The 19,443-nt window shown below is 48.0% G+C and overlaps 1 protein-coding gene across 1 annotated transcript; it reads right to left on the reverse strand.

Annotated features, from left to right (window-relative positions):
- Positions 1-4,458: 4,458 nt before the first annotated feature.
- Positions 4,459-7,435, reverse strand: FGFBP1 (fibroblast growth factor binding protein 1; the record flags this gene model as incomplete). The annotated part of the gene is given in 2 exon segments (NM_174337.2): positions 4,459-5,535; positions 7,383-7,435. A coding segment is annotated over 1 exon segment (705 nt). The 3' UTR covers positions 4,459-4,810.
- Positions 7,436-19,443: the final 12,008 nt, after the last annotated feature.

Genomic DNA, 19,443 nt, shown 5'->3' on the forward strand with positions numbered 1-19,443 from the left:
TTTTCTGAATGTTGAGCTTTAAGCCAACTTTTTCACTCTCCACTTCCACTTTCATCAAGAGGCTTTTGAGTTCCTCTTCACTTTCTGCCATAAGGGTGGTGTCATCTGCATATCTGAGGTTATTGATATTTCTCCCGGCAATCTTGATTCCAGCTTGTGCTTCTTCCAGCCCAGCATTTCTCATGATGTACTCTGCATATAAGTTAAACAAGCAGGATGACAATATACAGCCTTGACGTACTCCTTTTCCTATTTGGAATCATACTTTAATTAAGTGATGTCTAATTCTTCTTGGATGGATATTCTCAGACCCATTTTATAGATGGAGAAACTGAGGCTGAGACAGAAAATATGACTTGTTTCAGGTCCCACACCTAGAAACTCAAGTTTTCTTTTACTCTGAAGTCTACTGTCTTTGTTCTTGCCTTCCTTTCTCTCCTCTTTTATTTACTCAGCCAAGATTTTTGGAGGGCTTCTTATGTGCTGCGCTGGGCCCTAAGGGCTGGGGCTGTAGTGACAGACAGGATGGAAAGCACCTTTGCCATGTTATTACCCACGTATCCAACTACCTGATGAGAAGTTCCTCCAGGAAAACCACCCCAAACTCACCAGCCCCCAACATCCAGAAGGAATCTTCTCTGCCCCCAGCATCCTGACACCTCACTTAGCAGGCCTCCAAATGAATATTTTCTTGTGTATTGCTCATGGAAGATGTTTGAGTGAGAGATCACCAAGCAGGCATTCAGCGTGGTGTGTTACGAGAACCAACCCTGTAGGTGATGCCTGCCTTTGCGTTTGTCAGCCCTGAACACTTTGCCTCCTTTGCATGTCCTGCCAAAAACGAGTTAGGAGGGAGGCCAGTGCAGAGGTGTCTGGGTAGGAGGCCAGGTCAGATGCGCTGGATTCCGGAGGTTCAAGTCGGCACTGGTTTCATCGTGGTTCACTGCAGCACGTAGCCAAGCCGCTGCAAGGAAGAGCTCCGCTTTCTTTTCTTTTTTTTTTCTGCTAAGATGTAGTTTTATAAGGAACCAGAGACATCCCCATGACTGAGCAGCTTTACGGGATGCAGAATTTCTATCTCACTGACTTGAGAGTGTCCAGTCTTTTGTTACCCAGAAAATCATTCCTTCAGGGACACAGCACAAGTACAAGCGTGCACACCCACGTGCACACACACACACACACACACGCTGGCTCCTCCACTTTGAGAAAATGGGCTGTGCTGTGCTAAGTTGCTTTAATTGTGTCTGACTCTTTGCAATCCCCCTGGACTGTAGCCCGCCAGGCTCCTCTGTCCATGGGGTTCTCCAGACAAGAATACTGGAGTGGGTTGCCATGCCTTCCTCAGAGAGAGAAAATATGGAGTGCCAAGTTAGATAGAAGCTAATGTAAAGTCTGTGTTGGCTTTTAAAATATTTTAAATTTGTTTTAAAAACATCCCCCCTCAGAATGTGACTATGACCAAAGACAAATGGAAGCTGGAGCTTCTAGCACTTTCTCTGTAAGAACACAGAAGGGGCTGCACACGTGGATCGGATGGATGCCTCCTGCGTATATCATGGCATGGTCCGTGTCTAGAGACCACAAATGCCCGTCTTCTCTCAACCAGGGAAGAAATCCTGAGCTGCGGAGGCAGAAAGGGCTTGGGGGCCTCTAGATGCAGCTTCCTCCCAGGCTCAGCCTGAGCCTGTTTCCCCATGTAGAAAATCAGGATGAAACACTTCCCAGTTAGTTGGTTGGGAATAAAAAAGAGAATGGGACAAAGCCACTGGCACCCACCACCCTTAAGTAAGGGTTGCTGGCCTTTGCTGATCATGTTAGAAAAAAAGATCAACTTCCACTTTTAGGAGTTTACGTAAGGAAGTTCTGAGCTCCATCCACAAGCCAGTCTTGTGCTGTGGACTTTAGACAGTCAATGGTGCTAAACACCCACAATGTAAGCCATGGGGCACTGGGCACTTAAGATTTATTGACTAGTGCAAGTCTCTCAACATGTCTGAAGGTGATTTCATCATGCTGGTTAACAAAATTTTAATGATAAGTTGAATTCATTAACTCTGGTATTTGCAAATTCTGAAGGCAGAGCATCTTCTGGGTTGGTTTGGTTTAAGCAATCCAGTGGCACTATCAACAGACATTATTATTATTATTTGTCTCCTCCCCATTGCCTTCTTTTCTCCCTTCCTTCCTTCCTTCCTTTTCCTGTCTTACTCCTTTTTCCAGCAGTACTAGTTTCACCCAAATGGTCTTCATTGTTGAGATGACGTTATTGGAACTCAGTTGTTGTTCAGTCACTAAGTCGTGTCTAACTCTTCTGCGACACCATGAACTCTAGCCTACCAGGCGCCTCTGCCTGATTTCCCAGACAAGAATTCTGGAGGGGGTTGCCATTTTCTCTGCCAAGGGATTTTCCCAACCCAGGGATCGAACCCACATTCCCCTGCATTGGCAGGAAGATTCTTTACTACTGAGCCACCAGGAGAGCCCTACTGGAGCTCAGACAGTTGAATAATTGGCTCAGAGACCTTGGTCGGGAGGTGTCAGAGGCAAACCTTCAGCTCAGGTGCAATTGACTCTGCCATATCGGAAACAACCTCCTCCCAGCTCTGCCGGCTTTGAGTCAGGTCTAGTCGATTCTCCAATGTTTATGTCACCCAGACCAGATCAGAGTTGTTATTTAATGACCCTTGGAAGTGTCTAATTGTCCTTTCCTATCTTAGGACTACGTAGAATTGAGTGACAGAGGGGAGCCACACTCTGTTTATATCTTCAGGGGAAATGTTCTTCCCATGGTGTGGTGAGGAGGAGCTTAGGGAGTGTCCTGGACGTTGGTTAAGTTCTCTTGGGAGTGGGGGACAAGTTCACAGGTCAGGTCCTGGGCTCTGCTCTGCAATGATATTGCAGTCTTTGATGTTTCTGAACACACCAACTGGGGTCCAGTCATTGGAATATAAACACCACTAAGACAGAAATATTTTTTCTTTCCTGTTTGCAGGTATTTTTGTCCTCCAGATCCATAGTAGGAGCTCACAGTCATTAATTAATTATAGAGTATTTTCACTGACTGTTTAAACATTCTTACCCAGGAGAGTCACCTGGCTTGATTCCTCACTGCATTTAGATCTAATCTCAAAAATCACCTCCACCGAGATGCCTCCCTTGACTGTATCACCTAAGGCTGGTTACTGTCCATTGATTTCACCCCTTTCTCCTCCTTGACTTTTCCTCTCTGTCACTTGTATATTTGTGCATTTTGGTTGCTTTCCCCACTGGGAGCTCCATGGAGGCAGAGTGTTCATCGCTGGTGCACTACTGTCTCTCTAGTCGCTAGGACAGAGGCTGCAAGAGTCTGTGCTCAATGAATGATGTTCTGGGTGAACTAGTGAATGAATAAATGAATGAACACATGCATACTCCATGGAAAGAACTTAGCATAGAGTCTGGGCCATAGAGAGTGAGAGAGAACTATTTGTGTTGATGCTGTTAAAGATGATATCCAAATGTACTCTGGGGCTGTCAGACTCTGGGTGGACTGCTGACAAACCTCTGTGTAGGTCCTGGTAGGCTGATGAGTGTGGGAGGCCCTCTTCCACCCCATTTGCCATTCCTCCCTGCCACCAACTCTAAAAAGACCCCAGAGATCAGTATTTCTGCCAACTTCCGCTCCTTACTTTTTGTTCATTGTGGAATTGTGACATGACTTTGGGGCTACATCCTTCTCTCTCCCCAACTCTTGAATTCAAACCCTTTCAGATCTTTCAGACTAGCATGTAAATGGCTAACAACAACATCATCCCTGCATTTCACCATCATCTACCCACGTGGCCTCTCCCATCTTTTAGGATCTTTCTCATCTCTTTGCTTTCATATATCTGTCAACTGGCGATCGTGCCTCCATTCTGCCCATTTCCTACCTAAAGATACTCTCCAAGCTCTAACTTTGGTATCACCTCTCCTGTTAAGCTCAGCCTGAGATCTCCCAGAAGTTTCTGCCTCTTTTCTCTGGGGTTCCACCCTGAGTTTCCCTCTTGCACTGGAATCTTCCTCTCAGGGCACTGTACCTATCCAGGCCCATCTCTCCAAGCTCGGGAGTCCTGTATATGGCGAGTGATGATGGAAGCCCTAACTTGAAGCCTTAGAGGATGTTGCTCCAGCTCATGGATGTGGTTTGTTGATGTCCTGGCTTTGAATCCTGCCTCCCCTCCTCCCATCTGTGAGCCCCTGACAGGTGTCTTCATCACATGATACTTCAGGTGACCCACTTGAAATCAGTTCAGTAAGCATCAAATACCACGGATCAAAGACTGAAATTGTGAAGATAGGGATTCAGGAATGGATCACTTTATGAGATGACCTGGGATGGCTGGTGAACAGGATATTTTTTCCACTGATATATGAGGACCTGTTTGCAAGTTCATTGAAACTAGGCAGAGAGAAATCAAACAAGAGTTGAACATATTTCTGAAAAAGGCACAGGGCTTTATTATCTTAATTGGGCAGAAAGTGCACTGTACTGAAATCACCACTCTGACTCATTCAGTTCAAAGACTGGTCCTTACTGCCCATAGAAACAAAGCTTTGTGGGCCATGGAAAAATACAGAGGACAATAGCCTCTTAAGATCACATCTAAGGAAATGAATACAAAACAAATTCCAAACACAGAGACAAAAATTGCAAAATCTGTTCAAATAGTCCATTGCTCACCCATAGCACAAATGTTCATCTGACAGGGAGTTAGGAGATCTTTACAGCATATGAAAAGGCTTTGACGTGACACCGCCTAAAGGACCCTGTTCTCTTTCAACCTCATTAGCATGAACTGCCCTGTACCATGGAGAGGAAGAAATTGCACAAAGAGCCCCAGGTCTCCCCACAGTACTCCAGGGCTGCCTTCCTTTGGTTTTTCAAGTCTTCCTCCTCACACTGAGGATCTTTGGTGGCCATGGTCTGGGTCTTTTCTGGGCTGGAGGAGGTAGTCACTTCAACCGTGTCCATGGGAGAGGGCTCCATTAACTCCTGGCTGGGTTTCTTGATCCTAATTAGAGTAGAGTTCACCAGCTTGAGATTCGATTCTGGAAACTTCTTTCTGCACACCCTGGTCTTCAGGACACTCTTGGCATCACCACAGATGACCTTCTGAGAACGCAGATTCCGGCCAATTTGTTTCCAATAGGCGTTGTTTTTGTGCAACTCTAGGCATGAGGTTGGATTGCCAGTGAAGAAACAGGAAAACGTGTTGTCCCGTTGGGTGCACTCGACCTTCAGCACGATGCCCTCCTCCTGCTTGGTCACCGCCCATCTGCAGTCAGCGTGGTCCGGAGTGACGAACTTGCCTTTGATCGGGTAATTGGTTGGCTGGCTCCTCGGCTCCTTCCCGGGCTTGCCCAGAGCAAGCGATTCATCTGCGCTGGCTTTGCTGCCACGTCTATTCCTTCCTTCCTTTTTGGCCTCCACCAAGAGCATCGGAACAGCCAGGAGGAGGAGGGAGAGCAGGGTGAGGCCGTGGGTCCTCATGCCTTCAGCTTGGTGGGAACCTGTTTGACAAAAGGCAGGTGAGTCAGCTCTGGGCTGGAGGAGGACCCTCCCCTCCACCTGGCATAGGTCTGCCTGCTTCAGGGTGAGATCCAAGAACCTTCTATTTCTTGGAATCAGTAGACAATGCTCTATTCGCATTTCTGCTTGAGCCTTGAATGCCAGAAACTTCATGCTCTTCGCTTACTCTTCTGCACCCTCTGAACCCCGTCAGTCCTCACGCCCGCATCCCCTCACTCAGTTACTCCAGCTCCATTCAACATTCAGTGCACTTTCATAGGGTACTGACTACTAGCCATGCCCTAGACTAGATGTTGAATTGATCAAGGTGAATAAGAAAGTCTCACATCTTAAAAACTTGGAGGCAACTCTTTGGGGGAATCTAATAAGCATTGACCTGGAGTTTGTCCCAACCATGTCCCCCAGCCTGATCTTGGGCAAGTCCCTCTCCCTCTCTGGGTCTCAGCTCCTTTATCTGAAAATCAAGATGTTGGGTGACATGATTGTCAACTCTCTTTCAGCTCCGGTGGGCTGAGTTTCTATCTCACCATTCCACATGGACTCAGATGATCACACAGTGAGAAAGGACATGTTAAGTGACACACAAGGTTATGTCTGACCCAAGGCTAAATATGCATGAGGTCTGGACGCTCTGAGATGAGTGGGTTGGTGAGCAGGGGCATTTGGGCTTCAGTAAGAGCCCAGGGAATGGCATGAAGAATGGGTGATCACACAGTTTAACTGGGCAAAGTCAACCAGGAGAACAGAGGTGAGTTTCCACCAGTGCATTTAGAACACTTTGTCACTGTCCTTACCATACAGAAAGTCCCCAGTCAATGCTTTTAAAAATAAATCATTAAAGACATAGGATGACTTTAACTGTTACACTAAACTGAAGAGATTTTACCATGTGGGCAACCAGCCCTCAAAGAGGAGAATTAGCATTTCTATTTGACACCAACTCCGTGCTAAGCACATGACCTGTGTTTCACTTTCACCTTGTTAATTCACACAAGAGCCTTGCCTGGCGGGTCATAATACATCACCACCAGGTAACAGGCATGACAGTTAAGGTTCAGAGCGGCAAATAAATTGCTCAATATCCCATCGTGGGCAAGTGACGCAGTTGGGACAGGCAGCCGGAACCTCTCCTGGTCCTTTATACCACTGCGCCTGTCCCTGAATCCCTCTTGCTTTCACCTTACTTGGCCTTTCAGAAATAAAAAAAAGCGATTAGGAACAACTCACTTCGTCTGGCTTAGTTCTTGATGATAAGATCATTCATATTGCCAGTGCTCCATTTGAAAAGAATACAGACTTTTGTTTAAGAAGAGGCTAATTAGAGGAATAGTCTCAATCCCATTATCTACCCTGGGCATATGGCCTCTTGTTAGGACTGATAAAGGGACAGAGGGAAAGTGTCAGTCACTCGGTCATGTCTGACTCTTTGCAATCCCATGGTCTGAAGCCTGCCAGGCTCCCCTATTCACGGAATTCTCCAGGCATTAGTACTAGAGTGGGTTGCCCTTCCCTTCCCCAGGGGATCTTCCCGACCCGGAGATCAGACCCCGGTCTCTCTTACATTGCAAGCAGATTCTTTACCATCTGAGCCTCCAGGGAAGCCCTTCCTGATAAAGGGAAGACAGTCACAATATGTGGGCTCCCAAAATGAAGCTGGGCTGGGAGCTAGGTATGTCAGATAAAGACCTGCTCATTCCTCACAGCAGTGGGACTCAGCCCTTACTTGTCCCTGAGGAGATCCAGGTTCCAGGAACCTGAGGTCCTCAAGGGAGCTGGGGTGGGGGTGGGGGGTGGCAAGGAATGAACTCTTCAGAGAGCCAGCTCTTACCTAGTTCTGAGCGTGCAGGTCCAGTGGGACCCCAGATGGGAGAGGAAGCTTGCAGGCTTACCGTGGTCTCATCCACCGTGAGAGGCCGGGAAGGCCCTTTATATAAGAGCCCACACAGACAGGGTTTTTACACCTCACATACCTGTGTCACTTTATTCACACTCCTCCCAGCCACGCCCCTTCAGAGAGAGCCAGTTCCTGCAGGGAAAGTGCTTGGCGTAATCCTGTCTGTAAGTGTGGGAGGTGGGGAGTGTTACATGCGTGGCATTAGACCTGGTTCTTCCAAGCCAGTTTCTTTCCCCCAGTGGCCAACTGAGCACAGCCTTGCAAAGACCCTCGGTGATGGGAAGAGGACCCCAGGAGCAGAATCTTGGCGGGGTGGGGGGGAGTTATGAACAATAACTCATTCTACCCAAAGTTCTCCCTTAAATCTCGTCAGAGCCCCTCCATGATATACCAACCTACACTCTTGTTGCTCAGTCACTAAGTCATGTCCGACCCTACGACCTCACGGACTGCAGCCTGCCAGACTCCCCTGTTCTTCACTATCTCCCAGAGTTTGTTCAAATTCATGTTCATTGAGTCAGTGATGCCACCCAAACATCTCATCCTGTGTCGCCCCCTTCTTTTGCCTTCAATCTTTCTCAATAGCAGAGTCTTTTCCAATGAGTCAGCTCTTTGCCTCAGGTGGCCAAGGTATTGGAGCAACAGCTTCAGCATCAGTCCTTCCAATCCAATTCATCCCATTTTACAGATGGAATTTTGGAGCTTGAAGATATTTGGGGCTGGGCCAAGATCACAGGGCTAGGAGGATGAGGAGCCCAGGGTTTAAAGCCTGGACTCCCGGGGTCCACTCTGCCCTCTTTTTACCTGACACACTGGGGAAACTGGGGAAACCACCCTAGCATTTGAATTCCCATTTTCACCTGAGGCACTTGAAGTTACCAGCTGGGCAGAGGAACCCTTGGGCCCTGAGAGGCCAGCAAAGTGGAAATTCCTGATCTGGGTCTTGTTAAAAGTTTACACCCTGTGGTCACAGGTGGGGTCCTCACTCTGCTGAGCCTCCTCTAGGCACGGCCGAGCAGTAGGATGATCTAGTGGAGCCCCGGACACAGCATTCATTTAGCTGTGATCTTAACCTCTCTGACCCTCCCTCTGCTCATCGACTGACAACTGACAGTAACAGCACCTCATTTAGGGTCTTGTGTTGAATTATTTGGGCTTCCCAGGTGGTGCTAGTGGTGAAGAACCTTCCTGTCAACGCACGAGATGTAAGAGACGTGGGTTCAACCCCTGGGTCAGGAAGTATTCTTGTCTGGAAAACCGCAAGGACAGGAGGAGCCTGGTGGACTAAATTTTTCAGGAAGCTGAGCCATTAGCATCAAGCGAAGCAGAACAGATTTGGTTCATAAGGTGGACTTTAGTTGTATTCTTTAAAAAACAGGTACATTTTGTTTCCTTACTGAGAATGTAAAAAGAACTCAGGTCTGCAATTATATGGACTTCACTACATTTTATTATTTTACTTTTCATGATGTTTGAGCTTAAGAAGTCGTTCCTTTTCTTCTTGACTCAGCTGTAAGGAAAGCAATAGTATAAGAACCATAAGAGTAATAAGTAACAGATGGCAGCTGACCCTCGCCTTTAGGACGGGAACAATGAGGAGTCCCGGGGGCGATGACAAACTGGGTAGTTCCTGATGTCTAAGTGTCAACACTCAGCTCCAGGTGACAGAAAACACGTGGGCATGAGGTCAACATTCTCAGACCTAGTGAATTTTTCCACATATACTTTTTACTGGAGTATAATTGCTTTACAATCTTGTCTTGGTTTCTGCTGTACAGCAGTGTGATATATATATATATATATATATATAAATACAAACACACATACATCCCCTCCTTCTTTAGCCTCCTTCCCACCCACTCCCGTCCCACCCATCTGGGTCCCCACAGAGCACCGAGCTGAGCTCCCTGTGCTATACAGCAGGTTCCCACTAGCCATCTATTTTCCACATGCTAATGTATATATTTCCATGCTACTCTCTCAGTTTGTCCCACCCTCCTCCCCCCTTCCTGTGTCCGCATTTCTATTTCCTACCCTGCAAACACATTCATCTGTACCATTCCTCTAGAGTCCACCTATGTGCTTTAATACGTATCTAGTTTTCTCTCTCATCTGACTTACTTCACTCTGTATGACAGTCACTAGGTCCATCCACGTCTCTGCAGATGACTCAGTTTTATTCCTTTTCATGGCTGAGTAATATTCCATTGTATGTGTGTGCCACATCTTCTTTATCCACTCCTCTGTCTATGGACATTTAGGTTGCTTCCATGTCCTGGCTACTGTAAGCCACGCTGCAGTGAACACTGGGGTGCATGTGTCTTTTTGCATTATGGTTTTCTCAGGGTATCTGCCCAGTATTGGGACTGCTGGGTCAGATGGTGATGCTGTGTAGAAATAGACATCTCATGAACTTTTGAAAGATTCCTCAACATGCAAATGTGTGTATATGAAACTGGGTTGGCATCTAAGTAAAATTTTCTAGAACATTATCCTAGCCCACAATAAAAATACAGAAAGTTGTAACTGTGGTGGGATTCCATCCAGGTTCCACCTGTTCAAGAATTGCAAGGCCACAGAGTTATGGATGTTCCTCATGAATTCCACTGAATGAGGCTATTTCCCCAAACTCCAAGCCTCGTGTAAAATTGGCTCATCCTGAGATCCATCCCCATTATTGTGATCATCACCTCACTGAATCATGACTTGCACAAACAGGCACTTACATAGTGGTATTTTGGAGGATTATTGGACCCAAGCAAGACAAAGCTTCATTGTTCCACAAGGAGATGTAGACCAAGGTGGTCTCCTGCAAAACAAGAATATCATCTTATCCACAGGTGGCAGCCAGATTCTTTCTGGAGAAAGACTATAGGTCAGAACACAAAGCAAATTTAGAAGACAACATGTGGACTCCAGGATATTTTCTGAGAAATGTCTCTAAGATTTGGCAGGAAACATGTAACTTACCCCCAACAACTTCCTATGGATCTTCACCCTTTCTGTTGAAGGTCCAATCCCAACTTCTGCCTTGACCCTTCCTTACTAAACAGGGGTCATGGTATTAGACAAAGCTTTGTAGCCTTTTCCCTGTTAGCTCAGCCTATTATTTAAAATTCATTTCTAGACACACACACACACACTTCAATCTGGCCACACTAAACCACTCATCCACCATTTCCTGAATATTTGTGAACTTGTCCCCTCCCTGCTTTTGCTCCTGCTATTCCCTTTACTTGGGATGCCCTTCCAGTCCAGCTTTTCCAGACACACATAGGTCCTTAAGGTCCAGCTCCAATGTCTTCCTCTCTGTTGGTGTCTTTGGTCCTCTGAACTTTTCCCTGTGCCCTCCTTTTCATGGACATTCATGGAGAGAAGTAGACCATCACTCCCAATTTGTTTACAACACGCCAGCATTGTGCTAAGGCTGTGTCCACACATTAAGTCATAGTTCAATACACTTAGAAAATAATACCCTTGAACTACAGTGCAAGATCCAAACCGCAAACCAGTCCATCCTAAAGGAAATTGGTCCTAAGTATTCATTGGAAGGACTGATGCTGAAGCTGAAGCTCCAATACTTTGGTTACTCATTGGAAAAGACCCTGATGCTGGGAAGGATTGAAGGCAGGAGGAGAAGGGGATTACAGAGGAGATGGTTGGATGGCATCATTGACTCAATGGAGATGAGTTTGAGCAAACTCTGGTAGATAGTGAAGGACAGGGAAACCTCATGGGCTGCAGTCCACTGGGTTGCAAGGAGTCAGACATGAATGAGCAACTGAACAACAACAACAACAGAGTCATTTCTGTCCAGGAAGCCACCTGAGATCCCATGTGACCTTTAATAGACATGACTCCTCTGTTTGTGATAGAGCTTCTTTTGATTGTGGTGTTTCCTCAGATGTTCCTTGTTTGTGATGACCTTGACAGTTTTCAGGATTGCTCAGGTGTTTGGAGAACGTGTCCCATTGGGAATTTGGGGTTTTTTCCATGATTAGATTGGGATTATGTCACTCTTCTCTTCAACCAAGATTGAAGTGATGGACAGCAGGTTCCTTTGGGGATTCCATAGAAAATCTGAACACAGTAGTTGAGCATGTCTTAGGCAGTCTGGTCACAGATAGTTTTGAGGCTCAAAAGCTGATTTTACTCTCATGAATTTGTTACCATATGGTTCCTCAACCTAGAGACTGGTCTCTGGTAGAGAGGTGGGGGGTGCAATGGCTAGAGATGTATTAGCAGGTGTTATTTCATTCTGAGGTGACTCTTAACTGTGTATTGCCAGGCTAAATTTGCTCCTTCAAAAATGACCTCATGTACTGTCAAAATGCTTAGTTACTGTATCAAAGCAATATTAATTTTTTGGTCAAATTCTGTGCATTAAGTTACTCACTGTCAGAAAAATGAGGAAACTGGTCAAATAAACACCAGCTAATAGTAACTTGGCTGGCAGGTAGCATTCATCTTAGACCTGTAGAACAGTATTTGCATTCCAAACTTAAAATGCTCATTACTCATGTGATTTCAAAATTCTTGTTCAGTGTATCACATGATGGGCAGTGCTAAAGTTTTACTTTAGAAAAATAAGAGGTGGTAAAGAGTTGATGGCACAGCCTTCTGTATAGTTGCAAATGGAAAAGATATTCATGTTTATTTATCTTAAAGGAGTACGTTATGTCACACCTCATAAAATTGAAGCTATTTATTAGAATCCATGTGCAATGCTTGGTTTTGATTCTGACCCTATCTAAAAAATGACTCATGGTTGTTGTATCAACTTTATACAAAAACCCTGAGTCATTTTTAAACTTAAACCAAATGAAATTGCTGTTTGTAGTAGGTTAAAATGATAGAATATCAGAAATTTTAATTAGATCAAACTAATAATAATTAGAGATTTTAGAAGACTTTTTCTCTAGTGATACAGCTGTTTCAAAGCCTTAGATATTCAACATCTTTTAGTGTTTTACAATGAAATTTTTCAGTACAAGTTCATTGATTATCTCTAGGCTTTTTACATCTTTTTTTAAAAAGGGAATCACTCTAAAACATCTTAATCATTCTTTAAAGATGTCTGCTTCTTTTAAATAAAATTCCAAAGTGCACACATGGCCGTGCACCTCTGCACATAAGCACACACATACACACACCTGCACTTTCACACAGGTACATCACACATGGGTACGTGCAACGTATGCACACCTGTCACCTCCACATCTTGGGGCAGAAGGCCTTAGAGAGGCTCCCTTTGGAATTATCAGTCTCTAACCCAGGTCTCTAGCCCTCAGTCCCTTTTGTCACAGAGTGTCAGTTGCCACCCTGGAAAACTGGAGAAGAGAGAAGACAAGTTGCCCTTTGCATGAATGCTGTCAGTCAGCATGCAAGGGAGCTGCTTTTGTCACATGTAATTCATTGGAAGGACTGATGTTGAAGCTGCAGCTCCAATACTTTGGCCACTTGTTGTGAAGAACTGACTCATTGGAAAAGCCCCTGATACTGGGAAAGATTGAAGGCAGGAGTAGAAGGGAACAACAGAGGATGAGGTGGTTGGATGGCATCACTAACTCAATGGACATGAGTTTGAGTAAACTCCGGGAGATGGTGATGGACAGGGAGGCCTGGTGTGCTGCAGTCCATGGGGTTACAAAGAGTCAGACACGATTCCCCTCAGCCCTCCTGCCCCTAACCTCTAGAGTGGGTTGCCATTCCCTTCTCCAGGGGATCTTTCTGACTCAGGGATCGAACTTGGGTCCCCCACATTGCAGGTAGATTCTTTTCCGTCTGAACCACCAGGGAAGCACCTGCGTACAGCTATGAAGACCCAGCACAACCAAAAATATGATAAATAAAAAGAAGTTCAGATGAAAGCCATCAGGAAACAGCTCTAAAAAGGCCTGTGATGGCACCTGGGGCAAACAGTACCCGCGGCTGAACAGCACAGCCCTCGTGCCTGCTATGAGCTGTAGAGAAGACAAGGGAGGCAGGGGATAAGACACTACTGGCTCCAGGAAGAGCAGGGCTAGCCTCTGCCCAGACCTCACTCATTCTGCCACTCCATCTGTCATCCACTCACTCTTCCCATTCATCCAGAGAGTACTCGTGAAGCGCTGCATGTCCCAGGCTCTCTCTGCCACTGAGTGAGATGCAGTCAAGAGCAACCTGACTCATCCTCAAAGAGATGGCACTAGACAGGCAGGATGAGGATGCCAGTCTCGACAATGCAGAGATGATTGAGCTTTTGGAGGGAAGGCTGGAATGCCTAGGGTGGGGACCTCTGACCTAGCCAGAGGCAATTTCTCAAGAGCTTTTCTCAAGAGACAGCTCAACAGCTGGAGGGGAAAAAAAACAGTATTCATTCAATCATTACTCAGTAACCACTCTAGGCAAAGGGCAGTGTTAGTCACTGTGTCGACCGCAAGGTGAATGTGATCTGTGCCACCTTCAAGACTGTCAGCTCAGTCGATGGCTCACTCTCTGATGATGCCTGTAGCAGTGACATCTCATCACATCTCAGCCTTTAAGCTTCTGGTGCTCCTCAACTGCTTATAGAAAAGGTGCACATTTCTGAGTCTGATTTGAGGTCCTTCCTGTCTTGATCCTGGTTGATCTCAAGGTCATACCCACCACATTTACGCATATCCCTGGATTCCAACTTTACATCACTGTCCACTCCTATCCTCCCATGTCGCTCTGTTTCAGAACAAGTTGCCTCTGCCAAACTGTTTCCTTGGCCTGAAATTCCATTCCACCCTTATTTATCCAGCCCATTCTCTCTCTACCTGACGCCCTGTGCTTCTGACAGAATCCCTTGTTCCTTCATCTGGGTTCTCACAGCTTCTTACAGACTTCACCATTATTTCACTTAATGTGTCACCTGATTTGGGTTCATTCATGTACTGGTCACCTTCATCAGCCTGAATAATGGAATCCTTAGATCAGAGCTCGAGCAGAAAGCTTAGAAAGCACTTGGCAAATGTTTATTGGATTGAATTGGATTTTGTATGTATCAAGATTATTCTGTTAGTAATAATAAAAAACTGAAAACAACTGAAATGAAACTGAGAATTAATTGGAAATTTCTTTTTTTAAAAATTACATTTTTGATTGTGCTGGGTCTTCATTGCTGTATGCAGGTAAGGGCTTCCCTGGTGGTTCAGATGGTAAAGAATCTACCTGCAATGTAGGAGACCCAAGTTCGAATCTGGGTCGGGAAGATCCCCTGGAGAAGGGAATGGCAACCCACTCCAATATTCTTGCCTGGAGAATTCCATGGACAGAGGAGCCTGAGGAGCTACATATAGTCCATGGGGTTGCAAAGAGTTGGACATGACTGAAAGACAGTGTCAGACTTTATTTTTTGGGGCTCCAAAATCACTGCAGATGGTGACTGCAGCCATGAAATTAAAAGACGCTTGCTCCTTGGAAGGAAAGTTATGACCAACCTAGATAGCATATTCAAAAGCAGAGACATTACTTTGACAACAAAGGTTCGTCTAGTCAAGGCTATGGTGTTTCCTGTGGTCATGTATGGATGTGAGAGTTGGACTGTGAAGAAGGCTGAGCTCTGAAGAATTGATGCTTTTGAACTGTGGTGTTGGAGAAGACTCTTGAGAGTCCCTTGGACTGCAAGGAGATCCAACCAGTCCATTCTGAAGGAGATCAGCCCTGGGATTTCTTTGGAAGGAATGATGCTAAAGCTGAAACTCCAGTACTTTGGCCACCTCATGCGAAGAGTTGACTCACTGGAAAAGACTCTGATGCTGGGAGGGATTGGGGGCAGGAGGAGAAGGGGAGGACAGAGGATGAGCTGGCTGGATGGCATCACTGACTCGATGGACGTGAGTCTGATTGAACTCCAGGAGTTGGTGATGGACAGGGAGGCCTGGCGTGCTGCGATTCATGGGGTCGCAAAGAGTCGGACATGAATGAGCGACTGAACTGAACTGCATTGAAAGACACTTTCACTTTTCACTCAGAAGTATAGCCCCTGGATCAGCATTGGCATCATCTGAGATTTGCTGGAAACTCAAACTCGGGAGCCTCACTCAGGCCCAGGTCACACTCCTGTGCTTTAGCAAGACCCCAAGTGATCCTCACACACACACTCAAGTGTGGACAGCAACAGCTTCAGCAACTACAGATTTACTCTCTCATACACAAGCAGCACAACGTCAGCAGGGAGCTGCTGTTCGATTTGACCCAGGGCCTGGGTGCTTTCTGCGCCACTTGGTTCACTGGCTTTTGTTCTCAGGTTTGTCTCATGGCTGCAAGATGGCGGCTCAACCTCTGATCACGAATCTTCTCGGAATCACGTCCGGGAACAGGAGGGGTGATTGCTCCTCACACATCCTTTCCATCAGGGAGGAAATCGTCCCCCAATCCCCAAAGGACCCTCTCCTTTTCCCTCAGGAACCAGGGTCACCTCCCATGGCTTCACCTAAGCCATCACGGACGCGGGTGAGGAGGGACCACGGATGGCTCAGACCGAGCCGCATCCATTGCCCGTGGGCTCAGAGGCACCAGCTCCCTTGAGCGGGTGGGAGAGGGGATGCCCAGACCTGGCGGGGGCTTTGGCAGCTGGTGAAGAGGGTCGAGCCAGCTGAGGGGCAACCCCTAGGAGGGTCTGTCACACGGACGACAGGAGGGTGGTCTGGAGCCACAGTCCTCAGGCTTCTGGGCACCAGGAAGACAGTTTTTCCACAGACCAAGGGTAGGGAGGAATTGGTTTCAGGATGATTCAAGTGCATTACATTTATTGTACAAAGTGACAAGTGTGACAAAGTGAAAGTCACTCAGTCCTGTCCTTGGTGACCCCATGGACTAGCCAGTCCATGGAATTCTTCAGGCCAGAATACTGGAGTGGGTTGCCCTTCCCTTCTCCAGGGGATCGTCCCAACCCAGGGATCGAACTTAGATCTCCCACATTGCAGGCAGATTCTTTACCAGCTGAGCCACAAGGGAAGCCCATTGCACTTTACCTGTATTATTATTTCATTGTGATACATAATTAAATAGTTATACACCTCATCAAAATGTAGAATCCGATCATCAGATTCTCGTAAGGAGCATGCCACCTAGATCCCTTGTGGGCACACCTCACAGTAGGATTCTTGCTCCTATGAGAATCTAGTTCTGTCCTGAGTTGGACAGGAGGCAGAGCTCGGTAGGTGATGGGAGCAATAGGGAGTTGCTGTAAGTACAGAGGAGGCTTCCCTTGCTCGCCACCACTCACCTCTTGCTGTGCAACCCGCTTCCCAACAGGCCATGGACTGGGACCCGTCTGTGGTCCAGGGGCTTGGGGACCTCTGCTCTAGATGTTGGAGCGATCCTGTTGCTTTGCCCTCTGATCCGTCAGTTAAACTCTAGGCCTGGGGATCTCCTCTGTGTCTGGGAGCCTTCCCCATGGGTCTTGGATGAGCAGGATTTTCCAGGTGTATCAAGTGAGTTTTCGTTGGTTCAAAAGGACCAAGGAGAGAGGTTGGGCAGGCAGAGTCCCCCAGGCATCACCTGCCCCACAGGTCTATCCAGAGTGGACGTTGTGAGTCTTCCCTGTGTCAAGGCCACGCCCAAACCCGCCAGCATCACCATCCACGCAGCAGGGCTCCACCTGCTCAGTCATCTCATCACCTAGCGGTGCCTCACAGCCTCCAGGGACACAGTCCAAGGCATTTGCAATTTCTAAGTTCACCAAGAAGGCTTCACCTGGGGACGCCCTGGGTAGCAGGAGGTTTACCCCAGTCGTCCAAGCCCCCAGCTGGAGGATGCACGAGCCTCACTGGAGGGAGGGGTGTCCCGCTCCCAGAGTCAGCTTCCGTCCAACAAGCCAGGCCGCCTCCTCGACAGGCCGGCCAGGCCGCCGCCCAGATGGGGTTCCCCGGGGGCGGCCGGGACCCAGGCAGCGCCTGGGCCCCTAGTGACGAGGGCGCAGCTCCTGTCGAGAAGTGCCCTCGTCTCCAGAGGCCTCCAGACAGACGGAGGACGGGGGCACGAGCGCCCTGCAAGGATTCGAGCCGCGCGTGAGCCCTGGGGCCCCGCGGTCCTCCAGGGCGAATTACCTGTGATGCCGTCTTGGTCGGGTGGTGTTTTTAATTCGCATCCTGGGAAAAGGCTGCAGCCTCGAAGCGCTCCTGTGGAATCTCAGGGAAGGCTCCACGCCCCATGGGGTTGTTCTGGTTACAAAGCAACGCTGGGCATGCTGAGCCGGCGGTGCTGAGAGCTCCGGCCTGAAGCGGCCTCCGAGCTTCAGGGCTTGAGGCTTTCTCGGGGTTGCTCAGGGCTCACTCTGCTCCGGGGCGGAGGGTGAGAACCCATGGACGGCGTCTGAGAGGGGGTGCGGGGGCCTGGCTCCGAGCCGGCAGCAGACGGCGCGTCCTGGCGCGGCCTCGCCCGAGGGCCCTGGACCGTCTCCGAGGGCCCCGGGCGACCCCGGGGGGCCCCGGAGGCGGGGACCCGGGCGCTGACAGGCCGGCGTCCTCAGGGTATCTGGCTCCGCTCTGCTCTCCGGGGTCCCTGCAGGGGTGCATCCGGGTCCTCCCAGAGACGACCAGAGCGGGCATCCGAGGGGGATGCCGACCACAGCCCTGCGGACCCAGGAGGGAGAATGGGGAACTTGGAGCCACACAGAGGTGAGGGCCCCGGTCAGGGGTCTCCATCCCAGGTGAGGGGCCTCCGGTACCCGGGAGGTGGCCGTGGGGGCGGGATGGAGGCAGAAAACAGGTCTGCTGGGAACCAGCTCTGCCCCAGCTCTCTGTGTGACTGCGGACACCAACCTCCCAGCACCTCAGCCTTCAGTTCAGTTCAGTCGCTCAGTCGTGTCCAACTCTGCGACCCCATGAATTGCAGCAAGCCAGGCCTCCCTGTCCATCACCAACTCCCAGAGTCCACCCAAAACCATGTCAATCGAGTCGATGATGCCATCCAACCATCTCATCCTCTGTCGTCCCATTCTCCTCCTGCCCTCAATCTTTCCCAGCATCAGGGCCTTTTCCAATGAGTCAGCTCCTCGCATCAGGTGGCCAAAGTATTGGAGTTTCTCTGCAAAAGGAGGTGTTGATGATGACGGAGTGCACCCCGGACTGGAAAAGCAATATTTGCTTCCTTTTGCCTTTTGGCAAATTGCTTTACCTCTCTGACCCCCAGTTTCTTCCTCTGCAGATACAGTGATCCCAATGACATTGAGTTGTAGGGAAAATATGATAGTAGCTAATGTGTATGCATTGGGTCAGCATTTATTCTGTGGCTTGGTCCATTTTTGGTACTTCACTTTATTATTCACTCATTCACCTTCTCAATGGACCCCTGAATTAGGTACTATTATCATGCCCTTGTACAGGTGAGGAAAGGAGATACAGAGAAGTCATGAAACCTACCCCATGCATGTAGCCAGTAGAACAGCCTGGATGCTCACTGATATTAGCTTGAGGGGAAAAGTGGAAGATTTATCTCTGAAATATTAGCATAATTATTCTGAGTAATGGGACCAGGAGCCATTTTAAGTGTCTATTTTTGGATTTTTGTCAGTTTTCGGGTTTCCTGCCGTGAAATGTGTGACTTTCATTATAAAACACACGCACGAGAGTCTCAACATAGGATAACATATATCAGAATGGAAACCACAGTTCAGCTCTTCTCGACCCAGTACTCTACAGGTCGCTGAGAAGAAGGGAGGGTCGTACAGTGCCATTTGTGGGAAGCATCCCCAAGAGGTGACCCCAGCAAGACAGATGCAGATGCGGTGGGGCCGGGGGGCTCCTGGGGGCTGGGGAGGGGCGGGGCATCTGTTTCATGCGGTCAGGCCTGCTTCGGGGGTGATGAAGGCGTGCTGGGACTAGACAGACAGTAGTTGTCCAACATTGTGAACGGACTAAATGCCAGGGAATTGTACACTTGACAAGGGCTAATTCTACATGATGTGAATTTGTCTCAGTATTTTAAGGAGGAGAACAGACTCGAGCCTGTAGCTTATTCCTGTCCAGGGTTGGATCTGCTGGAA

The sequence above is a fragment of the Bos taurus genome, chromosome 6, assembly GCF_002263795.3.
Source record: "Bos taurus isolate L1 Dominette 01449 registration number 42190680 breed Hereford chromosome 6, ARS-UCD2.0, whole genome shotgun sequence".
NCBI classification, from domain to species: domain Eukaryota; kingdom Metazoa; phylum Chordata; class Mammalia; order Artiodactyla; family Bovidae; genus Bos; species Bos taurus.